At 37.2% G+C, this 14,246-nt stretch overlaps 1 protein-coding gene across 2 annotated transcripts in view; it reads right to left on the bottom strand.

Annotated features, from left to right (window-relative positions):
• Positions 1-14,246, bottom strand: part of Pdlim3 (PDZ and LIM domain 3) — a 29,649-nt gene that overhangs the window by 12,478 nt on the left and 2,925 nt on the right. For both annotated transcript variants that reach the window (XM_090354108.1, XM_090354109.1), the window contains exons 2-3: positions 6,434-6,585; positions 4,566-4,650 (exon numbers count right to left, since the gene is read on the bottom strand). In XM_090354108.1, coding sequence (XP_090210234.1) covers positions 4,566-4,650; positions 6,434-6,585 — 237 coding nt within the window. The remainder of the gene's footprint in view (positions 1-4,565; positions 4,651-6,433; positions 6,586-14,246) is intronic.

Genomic DNA, 14,246 nt, shown 5'->3' with positions numbered 1-14,246 from the left:
TTCCAGCCCCACCTGTTTACTCTTCAAATGCAAAATAAAGTCACCCTTGAAATCATTTTATTTTCTCCAATGATGTGTTTCAAGTGTTCCCATAGCTTGCTGGGATAAAAGGCCGGGGAAATGGCAGTTATGAAATTTGTTCTGTGCCTTCTACTTTTCAAAACATTGCAATCTCAAGTTGATTTTATGAAAATAAATTGTGGCTGCCCAAGTAAGTATGCTTTTATTATAAACTTTATAAGGAGGAGTCAGTCGTTTATACAGAAATGGAGACAGCTCTCTTCCTGCTCAACCATTTTTGTTTCTGAAAAGCATTTTCCTACAGTGGTAGCCACCTTATATTTTGAGTCATCCATCTGCCATGAAACTAAAATGGAGAAAACAGTTTATGTGAAAAATAAACATACCCTTATTCTAGAGCAATGCTGTGAAAGGAATTTATTCAGTTGTTGAGAAATGATCTAAACAACTTCTAATGTCCTTTTTGAGCTACAAGTTAAGTCTGAATCTATAAAAACACAAAAGTTAACTCTTTAACAATAGCATAGTGAAACAGAAAATTTAGTATTAAAATTTATTATCAATTGTTACTATATTTATTAAAAAGTCAAGGCCTATACTTATGGATAGAGAAAAATGCCAAAAATATATCCACTAACATTTTATTAAGGTTGGATGTAGATACCAGTGAACAAAATGTGTATATATGCATATATATATTTAGTTTTGATTCTGATGCTAGGGCTTGAACTCAGAGCCTAGACACTGTCCCTGAGCTTTTTGTTCAAGGCTAGTGTTCTGTCATTTGAGCTATAGCCTGACTTATGACCTTCTGGTGTTTGACTGGAGAGAAAGATATGACAGACTTTCCTGCTTGGGTTGGCTTTGAACTGAGATCCTTAAATCTCAGCTTCCTGAGTAGCTAGGATTACAGCTACTGTGAATATTTTATTCTGAAGCAAAAGTCAGAATTCTTTGGATGAAAGTATGACTTGGGTAGAGAAATAAGAGCTCAAGCATTGTATTACTCATTTGCATTTTATTACTAATCTATTTATTTCTTGAATGGATAGACTTCCATTGTTCAAAAGACTGTTGTATTTTCAGAATTCCCATTCAAAGAAAAGATATCTCTTTGCCTAACTTTATACTGTTTAAAAAAACAACTAACCATGACTTAGTTTTCTTTTTTTTTTACAGTTGATTATACATATTGCAAAGATTACAACTGTGTAATATTCTTAAAAGATCTAGCATTTTCTTTTTATTTCTTTTTAATTATTTTTTCATTATCTTCAAATAGTTGTACAAGGCGGGGAGACAAGTGTGTACTTTGTTAAAAGAAAATTTCTCTATGTTCTAAGTAGATCATTTCATTTTCAAAAATGCCAGTCCTGAAGCATTACATTATATGAACTGCCATGAAGGAATCTGGCCTAAGAGTCTCCATAAGGAATAAAAATCGTTTGGTTCACCAGGAAAAGGGCTGAAATTGTTCTTATCTTGAGCCCTTCAAACACAGGCCTCTCCAAGAGGATGCCAGGAAGAATTAGGCATGACTCAAGCTAGTGGAATTTTTAAAGGCTCCTTCTGACTGGCTTCTTTAGTTCTTAACCTAATCTTCACCTTTAGCAAAAAGAAATCTCATTTCCTTTTTTGTCATTTGTAGTGTCATAAATATTCATGTTTCTAACCTCAAAATGCAAGACATATGAACTAATACTCAACTGAAAAGAGACCAGTGTATTTAAAATCAGGATTAGGTCTGAAAATCCAATTCTTAGAACAATCACTGTTAAAAATGAATGTTCACTGATTAGCCAAAGAGAAGTTACCCTTAAGCTCCAATTCTGGAGAGATATTAGCAAAAGCACAGACTTTTTATAATAGCTCAAGCTTGAATAAATAACTATCTATGCTTTAATAAATGGTTGCTGGATCACCAACATGCCAAGATGGGAGAGGAGATTGAGGATCCTTAGGGAATCCTCTGTCAGCTAGGTCCTATCATCTTTTACTGATGAAACAAGGCTTAAAAATTAGGCAAAAAAATTCCAAGAAGGTGAAGTACACGTTTGGATGTGTGCTATATATTGAAAAATATAGCGTAGAATTTGGCCAACAAATGAATGTGTGCATAAGGAACTCAATTTCTTATTCCCTTCTCTCCCTCCCTCCCTTCTCCTTCCCCTTGCTCCCCCTTTTCAGGCACTGGTGGCTCATACTTGTAATCTACTTATTTAGAAGGTTGAGATCTGAGGATCGTTGTTGAAGGCCAACTCAGGCAGAAATGTCTATGAAAATATCTCCAATTAACCAGTAAAAATGTGTACTGCAGGCCTGGTTCAACTGGTAGCAATCTGGCCATGAATGAAAAAGCTTAGTAAAAGCACCAAACCATGTGTTAAAGCTCCAGTATCACAAGGGAAAAATAATGGGATAAGAATCTTGCAACCTCTTTCTCTCTAAAGAGCACATAAGATATTTCTCTTGTGGAAGCTTTGACTGACTTTCCTACCACACTGACAAGAAAGTTGAGGGAGCTTTTTGTCCACAGCCTGAACCTGAATGGGGACTCTCAGTAATGATGACAGACAAGACATATTTTACTATGAACAATTCCATATGTCAAGTTCTTTGCTTATACTGATTTATTTAAATCATTGAGAAGCCTTCTGAGACATTTGTACTTATGTAGTACTACATCTGTGTCATCCAGAAGGAACAAGAGGATTATGGATTCAAATGCAAGGCATGGAAGATCAACTCAGGAGATAATGATCCTGAAAGGAAGCCCGTTACTGAAGCATAAATGACAAATATGCTTTCAGCTCACCTCCCTCCCTCCCTCCCTCTCTCTCTCACTATATATATCTATCTCTATATATGATATATATATAAATGACATGTTCAACTATCTAGCCAATTTATAGGAGATTATAGGGATATTAAATTCATTTTAAGCTTTGTGAGTTTCTGAGTAGAGCTTCCTAAATCCTGTTCTTAGATTTTTCAGAGTATATCACAAGTGAGGTTTAATTGCAGTCTATTTGGACTTTCTGAAAGTAAACCTATCAGATAAACATCAGATTATTAGATGAATTTAGCTTGTGGCAGTTTCATCAAGGGAAAGTCCTCTGCACTGGCGGAATAGCAATATAATACAATTTAAATCCCTTTTCTAAGATAAACTTAATTATATAATGCCAAACTGATAACTAAAGAAAGATGTAAAGATAAGACCTATGTGAGGACCTCAAAGCTTTGAAGTTTGAATGGAATTCTATGCTGCTGTCAGAAAAAACGACATCGCCCCATTTGTTAGGAAATGGAAAGACTTAGAAAAAATCATATTAAGTGAAGTAAGCCAGACTCAAAGGAACTTAGGCTCAATGGTTTCCCTCATTCATCATAACCTGTAGAAACCCTGGGCTCTACTAGCAGAGATTTGCAATAGAGCAAAAACTTGATACATAAGGCCATATAATATGAAGCTAATTGAATGGACCTCTAGGATATTGAAACAAAAGCCATATAATGAATGATTGCTGTCCTTAATGTGCTATGTTATCTCATCTCTTTTGCTGTCCCTTTGTTATCTCACATTGACACAATATCTCACTTTGTTATCTGATATATTAGATACATTTGTATTTGGTTACTTGAAATTAGACAGGGAAGGGGGGGAAAACCAAGAGGGGGGTGGGGGGCAGGATAATGGGACCAAGACATGTGGAAGGGTATCAATATATGTGAATTAATGCACCTTCTATCTGGCAAATATCATGTTACCCTTTTATTAAATACAATTTAAAAAAAGAAAAAAAATAAATATAAATCATAAAAAAAGCTTTGAAGTTTGAAATAAGTATAAGATTAGAGACACCTGTTACAAATATGAAACCAATTTTGTTTTGCATTAACAACATAAACTTCATACATTACCTCATGTGGCATTATAAGATGCAATAAAAAGCTAACTCTATAGCTCCAACCAAATTCTTCCTTATGAAAATATACTTATCTTTTATCAGAATATTCACCTAGGTCTACTTTCCTTTTTCCTATCTCTATCTTTCTTGGTACAGGAGTTTAAACACAGACAGGCACTATGGCATTTGAGCCAATACCATCTAGCTCTTTTTTGTTTTAGCTATTTTTTTTACAAGGTCTTGTGTCTTTTGCCTGGATCCTTGTTCATCTTGGATCTTAATCTTCCTACCTTTGACTTCCCACATAGCTGGAATGACAAGCATGCCCTATCATGCCCATTTATTCACTGAAATATATTTTGACACTCTTTTGTGTCAAATTGCAGTCTTCCTCATCTTCACCTCTCAAGTATCTGGGATTACAGGAAAGAGTCATGGTGCCTACTGCCTTTTCTTTTTCTTCATCTAAGAAAGCAGGGATCACATGGATTAATCTTAGAGAGTAAAGGCAGATCACTACTTCATTAGGTGATTGTTCTAATTTTTGCATTGGCATTTTCCCTCTTGACTGCATCCCCATCATCAGAAAGGAATTATAAGGTGAGTGGACATCACTTATGGTAACATTCATACCTGTGGTTCTGCTTCTAAGTTGATTTTGAAAGGATGAGCTCTTCCATCTTCTGCTACCTGTGGAGACCATAAGCGAGTTTCTGCTCTGAAAAATCAAACAAAGTGTGTAAATGTCCAGTTCAAGTGGAAGTTCTACATCTAGTATCCTTTAATTTCCCATTGTGATTGTGAAAATACTAGCAGCCCTTAAGGGTGTGAAGCAAGAGTAATATTTTTTGCTTACTATTTTCTACTTTCCCATCCAATTAGATTCCATTTAGGGAATCTAGAGTAGATGAAGGCCAACTGTAGTGTGTTGTGTGATGTAAAGAAAGAGCAGGATTCCCAAAGCATGTGGGAATCACCAGAACAGGGAGTTTCTGGAGGCATATCTTGAAGATACTAGGTGATAAACTATGTCTCCCTCCTTCCTCTCTTTCTACTCAAGCCATCCCAGAAAACAGGGAGGAGACATAAAGATGGATTTACTATTGGCCTCAAAGAACTGAGCTGTTTTTAACTCTCCTTGAGCATCTGAGACTTAGTATCATCTTAGGGGAGGCACAATATTATGCCGACATAGGAAGAGACTCTTACATCCCAGGACACTGGTAGAATAGCTAACAGATTGAGATTTTTCTACCTCAAATGTGTACAGCTACTGTATCAACAGTGTAATCACACGCAGACAACCATTAAAATCAACGGTTATTTTCACATGGTTCAGATTCCAATTGGGATTTTGGTAAGAATGTCTTATGGGGAAGGGAAGAATTAGCATTATCTCAGTATTTAACATCCATACGCACGTGTACTTCCCACCTTATACTATTCTTCTGGTTGCTATCTATGCAAAAATAGAAAACAAGCTGGGTACTGGTGCTTCACACTGTAATCCTAGCTATTTAGGAGGCTCAGATCTGAGGATTGCAGTTGGAAGCCAACTGGGCCAGGAAAATCTGTGAGACTCCTATCTCTAATTAGTCAATAAAAAGCAAAAATGGAGTTTGGCTCAAGAGGTAGAGCATTAGCTCTGAGCAAAAAAGCTCAGGAGAATCTCTTAAGCCCTGGGATAAAGCCTCAGGATGAGCACAAGAAAAAAAAACAAACATTTCATCCAGAAGACAGCACCTATAATATTAATAACCAGTTTTAATATGCTGACATCTTGGTGAGTCTAGAGATTTTTTTGGAGTCAGTTTTGGGGCTTGAACTCTGGGCCTGGGCACTGTCCCTGAGCTCTTCAGCTCAAGGCTAGCACTCTACCATGTTGAGAGACAGCACCACTAAGAGATTTTTTGTTTTTGCAAGTCCTGGGCCTTGAACACAGGGCCTGAGTACTGTCCTTGGGCTTTCTCAAGGCTAGAGCTCTACCACTTGAGCCACAACACCATCTCTGGCTTTGTACTATGCATGTGGAACAGAGAAATTGAAACTGGGTCTTTGGGCATGCTAGGAAAGCACTCTACCACTAGGCCGAACTCCTGGTCCAACTAAGAGATTGTTTTAGTTGCATCTCTACATTCCATTTCATTCTATGCCATCATGAAAAGAGCACGGCAATGGGCCAATCTCTTCAGTATTTATAGGTGTCCAATGTCTATTTTTCATAATTAACCAACTAGAGTACTATAGAAAAATTTTGTTTGGCCTCTTTGATTATTTTGACATTCCAAAAAAACTGTATTTCAGATTGGCTTATCCAATCCATGTCTACTCTGCTAGCTGATTTTAGTGAAGATCAGAATAAAGTAGCCAATATATAAAGAAGCCCATCAGAGCCGTAGACCCTATCCCAATTCTGATGAGGAAGAGGGCATTGTTTGTAATGCTGGTTCAGGCTCTTTCCCCAAATAGATCAAGTTTTATCACCACAACTCCAAGAACACCTGTCAATTTTGAGACACAGCTGGTGGGCTGCTGCCTTAATTCTGTCCTGTGCATCAGCGTGTGTCATGGACTCTGTGCCAAAGCCATCAATAGCCAGGATAACATCTCCAGGACACAGATTGGCAGCTGCTGCTTTGCTTCCTGGAGTTATCTAGAAGAAATCAAGACATAATTTCAAAACAACATCTGGAAATACCTTCAATTTTGTGCCTGACATTTATATTTTAGTCTAAGAATGTTTTTTAAGCTTCATGATGCAGGACATCTTAAACCTAAGATAATTATTAGCTGATCAGTCATGTTAGTTCCGTTTTATTACCATGCTCAACAATTGTATCACTTACAAATTACATTTATCTACTATTGCTTTTCTGTTATTCAAAATACCTATTGTAAAACTTCTCTGAATATTTTTGTTAGTTTGCTTTGAAGAAATAATTAACAAGGATTTTTGTTGTTGTTCCAGAATTTTCTGTTTGGAAATGATGTCTTATTATATTTACGCAACTTGCATATTTGAGTTAAAGGTGATTTTGCATTCTGATAATTACCATCTTTAAAATTCACTTGAGTACAATGAACCAAATGTGGCTTTACCCACACTCACATGTTACATCTTAACCCGTCAAGAGATGGTGTTTGGAACTGGGGCTTTTGGGAGGTGATGAGGTCAGAAGTATGGTGCCCATATGAACAAGATTAATACCTTTTGAAAAAGAGAGCCTGGTCTAATAACAACAGATGCTGGAGGGGATGTGGCCAGGAGGGATCACTACTACACTGTTGGTGGGAGTGCAAACTCATTCAATCACTATGGAAAGCAGTATGGCAGTTCCTCAAAAGACTAAACATAGAACTCTCCTATGGCCCAGCAATTCCACTACTTGGCATTTACCCAATCGTCCAGAAACAAGGACATACTAAATCCATTAGCACAACGATGTTCATTGCAGCACTATTTACCATAGCAAAGATATGGAACCAACCCAGATACCCTTCACTTGATGAGTAGATCAACAAGATGCAGTATGTATACACAATGGAATTCTATGCTGCTGTCAGAAAGAATGACATTGCCCCACTTGCAAGGAAATGGAAAGACTTAGAAAGAATCATATTAAGTGAAGAAAGCTAGACTCAAAGGAACATAGGCTCAATGGTTTCCCTCATTTGTCACAATCAGTAGAAACCTTGGGCTCTCCTAGCAGAGATTTACAATAGAACAAAACATAGATACATAAGGCCATATAGTATGACACTAAATGAAAGGACCTCCAGGATATAGAAACAAAAGCCATATAAGGAGTGATTGTTGTCCTTAATGTACTATGTTATCTCTCATCCCTTTTGCTGTCCCCTGGTTATCTCATATTGTTACAGTATTTCTCCTGGTTATCTGATATATTGTATATGTGCATATTTGGTTATTTAAAGTCAGATAGGGAAGGGAGGAAAACAAGATAAGGGGCTGGGGTGGGGGAAGGGAAATGGGGACCAAGACTCCAGAAAATGTATCAATGTATGTGAAGTAATGCACCGTCTATCTGGCAAATATAATGTAATCCTTCTATTAATTACAATAAAAATATATGAAAAAAAGAAAAAGAGAGCCTGAGGAGAACTCTATTGTCCTTGGACCATGTGGAATGTTAACCTCAGTCCCAGTCATGTTGCTACTGCAAGGAATAACTTTCTGCTGTGTGTAACCCACCCAGTCTATGGTGCTGTGTTAGAACATCCTGAATTAAGGGTATAAAGTATACAAATATAAAGAAAGATTTACTCTTGAATGAGCAAGAAGCCTGACTATATATATATATTTATGACTTTTCGTGGACTCTTCAGGGATCTGTAACAGCAGGCTAGAAGCCTGTCTTGAGCGTGGGATCATCTTCAACAGAGGAATAGGTAGCCTCATGTTAGACATTTTAAAAAATTCAGCTAAAACAATGAATTGTTAAAGGTTGATTGTGAGTTAATGTGCATGTATAGATCCTTAGAACTACCAACACAAGGGAGGTGTGTATTTACTCATTGGGTCTTCTCCATGGAGAACAGAGGGAATAAACAGCACAAGCTGGTAGATTTTAATTGAGCCACATCAGCACAACTTAAAAACACAGATTGCTGAATTAGGGAAAAGGGAAGATTCACTTCATTGCCGCCTACAAGAACCCCTATTGATGGTATATTTGAAAGGAGGAGGTAAAAAGAACAGTTAAGGGTTTTGAGAAAATATGGCTTTTGGTATGAACTACTAGGGATGTAAAATATGCTGTTAAAATTAGTAATTCTCTTGATTGCTGTACTTACTCTCAGTTTTTCTTGTTAGATTCTAAGGTATAGTCTACATAGACTGTAATTTGAATTCTGACCTTTCCCTGAATAGTGATTTTTTCTCTCTCTTTTTTTTTTTTTGGCCAGTCCTGGGCTTGAGCTCAGGGCCTGAGCACTGTCCTTGGATTTTCTCAAGGCTAGAGCTCTACCACTTGAGCCTCAGCACCACTTCCGGCTTTTTTCTATGGATGTGGTACTGAGGAATCGAACCCAGGTCTTCATGCATGCTAGGCAAGCACTTTAACCACTAGGCCAAACTCCCGGTCCCATTTTTTCTCTTTTGTTGATGGGTATTAGAAGAAAACAACAGCTTCCAGTCAGTCACATGATCAGTAGCCTAAACAATGAATACCTTATAGGATACTGTGTTGTGAAACTATGATGTGATATTTGGTAAGATAAATATACGAACTATATTTTGGAGAGGCATTAGTGGGGCAAAACACATGGTCTCATGGTTGCTAGGCAGATAATCCCTGTTACTTGAGCCATTTTATTAATACGATGACTTTACTGGGATTTAATTCTACCATAAGTCAAGGAGCATTGTATATGTTTAAAAATTCAGGGTGTATACTCCAGTCTATTTATATCATAGCTCAGAAAACAAAGAATCCCAATATTTAAAGTCAATAAGACTTGACTTAAATCTTAAGCTGTTCCCAGAATAAACTGCATTGTTCTTAATTATCAGTCATGAATTCATCTTTTTTAAAACTCTATTTGCTTCTATTCCAGTTATCTTATTTTACTTTGCAGATCTAGGGGTTCCACGTTAATCTCAATAAATAATACTTAAATCTTGCAGTGTCATCAGTGAAAGATAGACCCATTTAATTTCTGTGATCAGCTCATGATTTCCCAGCAGGGACAGTAGATAAAAGCCGGGTGATGACAAGTTGTGTTTGTTACATCTTTGCCTCTGGGAAGTATTTTGGAACTGCTTTCCATTTAGTTCTCTCAGACCCAAATCTATCTGAAGAACAAAAGTTTCCATCCCCAGGAAAATGTGGAAAGATAAAAATAACCTTAAACTTTGAGTTTTCTCTAGATATACTATGTCAAAGTCAGTACTAACTATTTTTAAACTTTTAAGGCAAGGGTGCTTGTCTCTGGGTTAAAACACAAGGAAATGTGGTCTAATGTGTATGCTCTTAAAGCTTTTCAAAGCTTCACTAATACACTCGAGTGGATTTGAGTTATCCAACACCCATTCCTGACGTGGAAAAGCTTAACTTTATTTATTCATTTATTTATTTATTTTAGCTTTGGTTAGGAGGAGCAAAAGGTAGAGTTGTTTGTAGATGTGCACATTTACACAGTTATTAGAACTCAGAGAATGCCTAAGTAACAGACATTGAACTTACATGTTGAAAAGCATTAGATGACTTATTTAAATATATCAAATATTCAAGATTACTAAAATGTCTTAGCGTTCTTAACAAAAGTTAAGAATGTTTCCTAGTCATACAAAATGTTACATTAACAAAGTCTTCTTTTTCCCCCTCATAGTATTGCTCAGACAGTGTGGATATAGAGGATGAGGAGTGGTGTCTGAATAACTTTTGGCTTTCTGGTTAGTAGAGAGCAGCTAACTAACTATGTCACTAGGCTTTCAGAGACTAAGTAGGACAGCAATGGCTAGAATCACTCCTGAATTTGTACTCAACTGCAGAATCGCTGTTTTTGGGTCTCCGCAAATGGACAAAGAGAAAAACATGTAGACGGGGATATGAGAACGAGAAAACAGGATGCCTTTACTTTTTCTTAATTTTGTATTTCCACTAGGTTGTTGATCAGGAAATGACTACTAAATTGGCCTCTTTTAATAAGTGAAGCCATTTGTTTAAACTTAAGAACCTATTACTTCCAAGCATCACTTTATTATTTACTATTATTTTTATAGTAGTCTGACATCATAATTAGTATATTATAAGAGCTCTTTGTTGAATATAAAGACTCCATTCCATTCCAGATGTCTGGAATCAAGAGTTTGAATCTATGGGAGAAGGGCCAGGGACTTTGTGTCAACAGCTGCCTTCAATGATTTCTATTATTCACATTAAATTATTACTTGGGCCAATTTGGAAAAAATACTAATTCAAAACAAAAGGATGCATATATTATGCTTTTCTTACTGTGAGAAAAACACAGGAGAACCAAATGTAAGCCTCTGTTATGATGTGTTGATATTAAGACTAAATATGGAACTAAGCCCATGGTATAGAGAGATCTGTGGGCCTAGCTACTCAAGAGGCTGAGGTAAGAAAACCTCCCGCATACAGCGGTTCAATCCAAGCCTGGGAAACATAGTGAAATAACAACTCAGTGGAAAAACTGAAAATGGTCAAAATTATAGAGCAGAGAATGTATGTACTGAAGAGCAGCACTGAGAACACTGATCAAATAAACATCATAAGCCATCACCTGTCAAATAAACTTGACATGGCCTCCCTGGCGGCTGAAGCTCTCTTGCACCTGGTTGCAGTAGATGTTTCTAGAAGCATATCCATGTCAGTTATAACACCATCCCTGCATGCACCTGGGCATGCAAATTCAAAAGTTATCTGGGATTCCTCATGTGTGGCTGGTATAAGAACTATTCTTTGACTGCTACATCTGGTGACTATTATTTCATTTAATCCTTAAGCATGAAAACAATAACCTCGATTTTAGTATGAGGAAAATGATTTTGAATAAGTGTAAGAAACTTGCTCAGGATTAGACATCCAGTAAAAATTCTCTCTTAGGACTGACTTTGTAGCTTTATAGCTTAGGCTTTCTCTCTCTCTCTCTCTCTCTCTCTCTCTCTCTCTCTCTCTCTCTCTCTCTCTCTCTCTCTCTCTCTCTCTCCTCCCTCCCTCCCTCCCTCCCTCCCTCCCTCCCTCCCTCCCTCCCTCCCTCCCTCTCTCTCTCTCTCTCTCTCTCTCTCTCTCTCTCTCTCTCTCTCTCTCTCTCTCTCTCTCTCTCTCCCTCTCTCTCTCTCTCTCTTTCCTTTATCCTTCTTTATCCTGTCTCCTCTTTGGCCATACTTTTCTTGTGGAATCCTGGACAGATTGTATCATTATAGTTTATGTACATGACCTACCTTTTCTACTTGAAGTATGCAATTATTAAGCAGAGAACAGAAATCCTTCTAAATTATAATTGTGCCCATGAAGTACCTTTCACATCTAGGTTATTATACACATAGTAGATATTTATATGAATATTGTGAATACATAAACCAGCATTTTCACGCAGAAATAATCTTTGCTTGCACAATTGTATACATTTTTCTTTTATTTTTAAATTCAAACCAATCCTGCTGCCACATTTGCTTTAACCTGGAAAAGGACTGACTTCAAAAGAAGCATTCCTTTCTAAAAGTTCAGATTTCAAATGTAGCTTATATTAAAACAATATTTTTTTCTGTTCTAAAGCCTGCAAAATAAAGAATACATGAACAGTGTCTAGGTTAATATTCAGGATCCACTTAGCACTGCCTGTTACAATAACCTTGTTCCAGGGTGTGCTCTGAGGTGAAGGAGGACTGAGTGAAAGGAGGAAGAAGAAATTGGGTAAGAAAGGCATACTGTCATCAGAGAATGTACTCACTTTGTCATATAAAGTAAACAATATATAACTTGTCTGTGTGAGTAGATCCATTTTTCTGGATGGTTTAAGAACCTTACAGAGATACTCCTTGGAATCAACTTAAAAGACAAATGAAAGAAGTCCACTGAAAAATGTAAATCTTAAACATTTTTCTATGAAATACTTAGGATAATTATAGATGATGTTTGAAAAACCACTTTTTCCTTTATACTGAGCTGACAAAGATTAAATTTTACCTTGCACAAAGCATATGGCACTCCTGTGGCTTAGAGACTGTTAGTCATTGCTGGTAGATTTTCCCTCCCTCCCCATGCACTGCTTTTGCTGGTACTGGGGTTTAAACTCATAAACTTGTGGGCTTGAACAAATGCCTCCATCCCAGCTTTTTGCTAGTTATTTTGGAGATGGAATCTTACAGACGTTTCTGAACCATGATTCTGCAGATCTCAACTTTATAGCTAGGATTAAATGTGTGACCCACTGGTACCTGGCTTTACCTGCCTTTTGAACAGTGTGTGTGTGTGTGTGTGTGTGTGTGTGTGTGTGTGTGTGTGTGTGTGTGTGTGTGCGTGTGTGTGTGTGTAATGCATTCACGTACACCAGAGATTAAACTCAGATCTTTCCATTAGATACAATGCTTGCCCAAACACTGAATCACTTGAACCATGTCATAGTTCCCTTCACTTTTAGTTGTTTTGTTTTCAGATACTATGTTAACTTTTTGTTGGAACTCACCTTTACAATATGGCTCTACACTCTCTGCCTCTTGAGTGCCTGGGATATGCAGGTATATTCCATCATGCCTGGCCTGATATATATGTTTTGTAAAATGATACAGCTTCACTTCCATGGGTTTGTGAGTAGTTATAGTGCAAGGACTGTTTTAATTTGGTAAACTGCAATTTCAAGTTTATGGAGAGAGTTATGTTTGTCACAAACTCTGGATGGAGCCTCATTGTCTAGGGGCAGTGATATTCAGATAACCTCTGGTATCTAATGGAGTTATGTCCTGATAAACACCAAGTTCTTTATTAAATATTTAGTAGGCCTAACTATTAAACATTATAAATTATAGCAGTGCCGTACAGAATAGAGTCTTAGCTGTTGCTCTGGTGATTGAATGTTTGACTCTCAGAATAGCACCAAGACAGATCAGTATAGCATTTATTTTGACACAGGAAACAACCCAAACTCAAAATTCCAAGGATGGCTTAAACTGATGCACTGTCACTTTCACATCAGTGGAAGTAGCACCATTGTTAACTGGGACCATCTGCCATGTGCATTGGCTTATTGTATGTAGGGTAGGAAAAGATAAAAGAGGAGAAGAGAAGAACATAGGACAGGAGAGAAGAGAAGAGGAGAGGAGTAGTTTATAGGACATAAATAATTTACTTGACTTCAAGAAATCTATCTCACAGAATTTTTTTGCTAGTCCTGGGCTTGAACTCAGGGCCAGAGCACTGTCCTTGGGCTTTCTTCAGGCTAGAACTCTACCAATTGAGTCATAGTACCACTTTTGGCTTTTTCCATGTAAATGGTACGGAGGAATTGAACCCAGGGCTTAGTGCATGCTTGGCAAGTACTCTACCACTAGGCCACACTCCTGGTCCTTACAGAATGTTTTGATGTTATGTATGAAGACTGGTATTTCATTTTGTCTATGATTTTCTAAAATAGATGAGCAACTGATTTTCCTTCATCCTTATTATGAAATATTTTTGGCATATAGAATTACGTAAAAAGTGACAAGCTGAGTCAATCATATTATAGTCTGTGTTCACGATGCAGTAGCCACTGTGCCAGGCATACATCTCCCACAAAGCAGAAAGTTTCTGCTCTCAGGACCTTGATATGCTTCAACGTCTGTGAAACAAG

The sequence above is a fragment of the Megascapheus bottae genome, chromosome 20 (assembly GCF_031878675.1).
Source record: "Megascapheus bottae isolate mThoBot1 chromosome 20, mThoBot2.hap1, whole genome shotgun sequence".
In the NCBI taxonomy this organism is placed as follows: Eukaryota; Metazoa; Chordata; class Mammalia; order Rodentia; family Geomyidae; genus Megascapheus; species Megascapheus bottae.
This window is presented reverse-complemented; position numbering and strand designations above follow the sequence as displayed.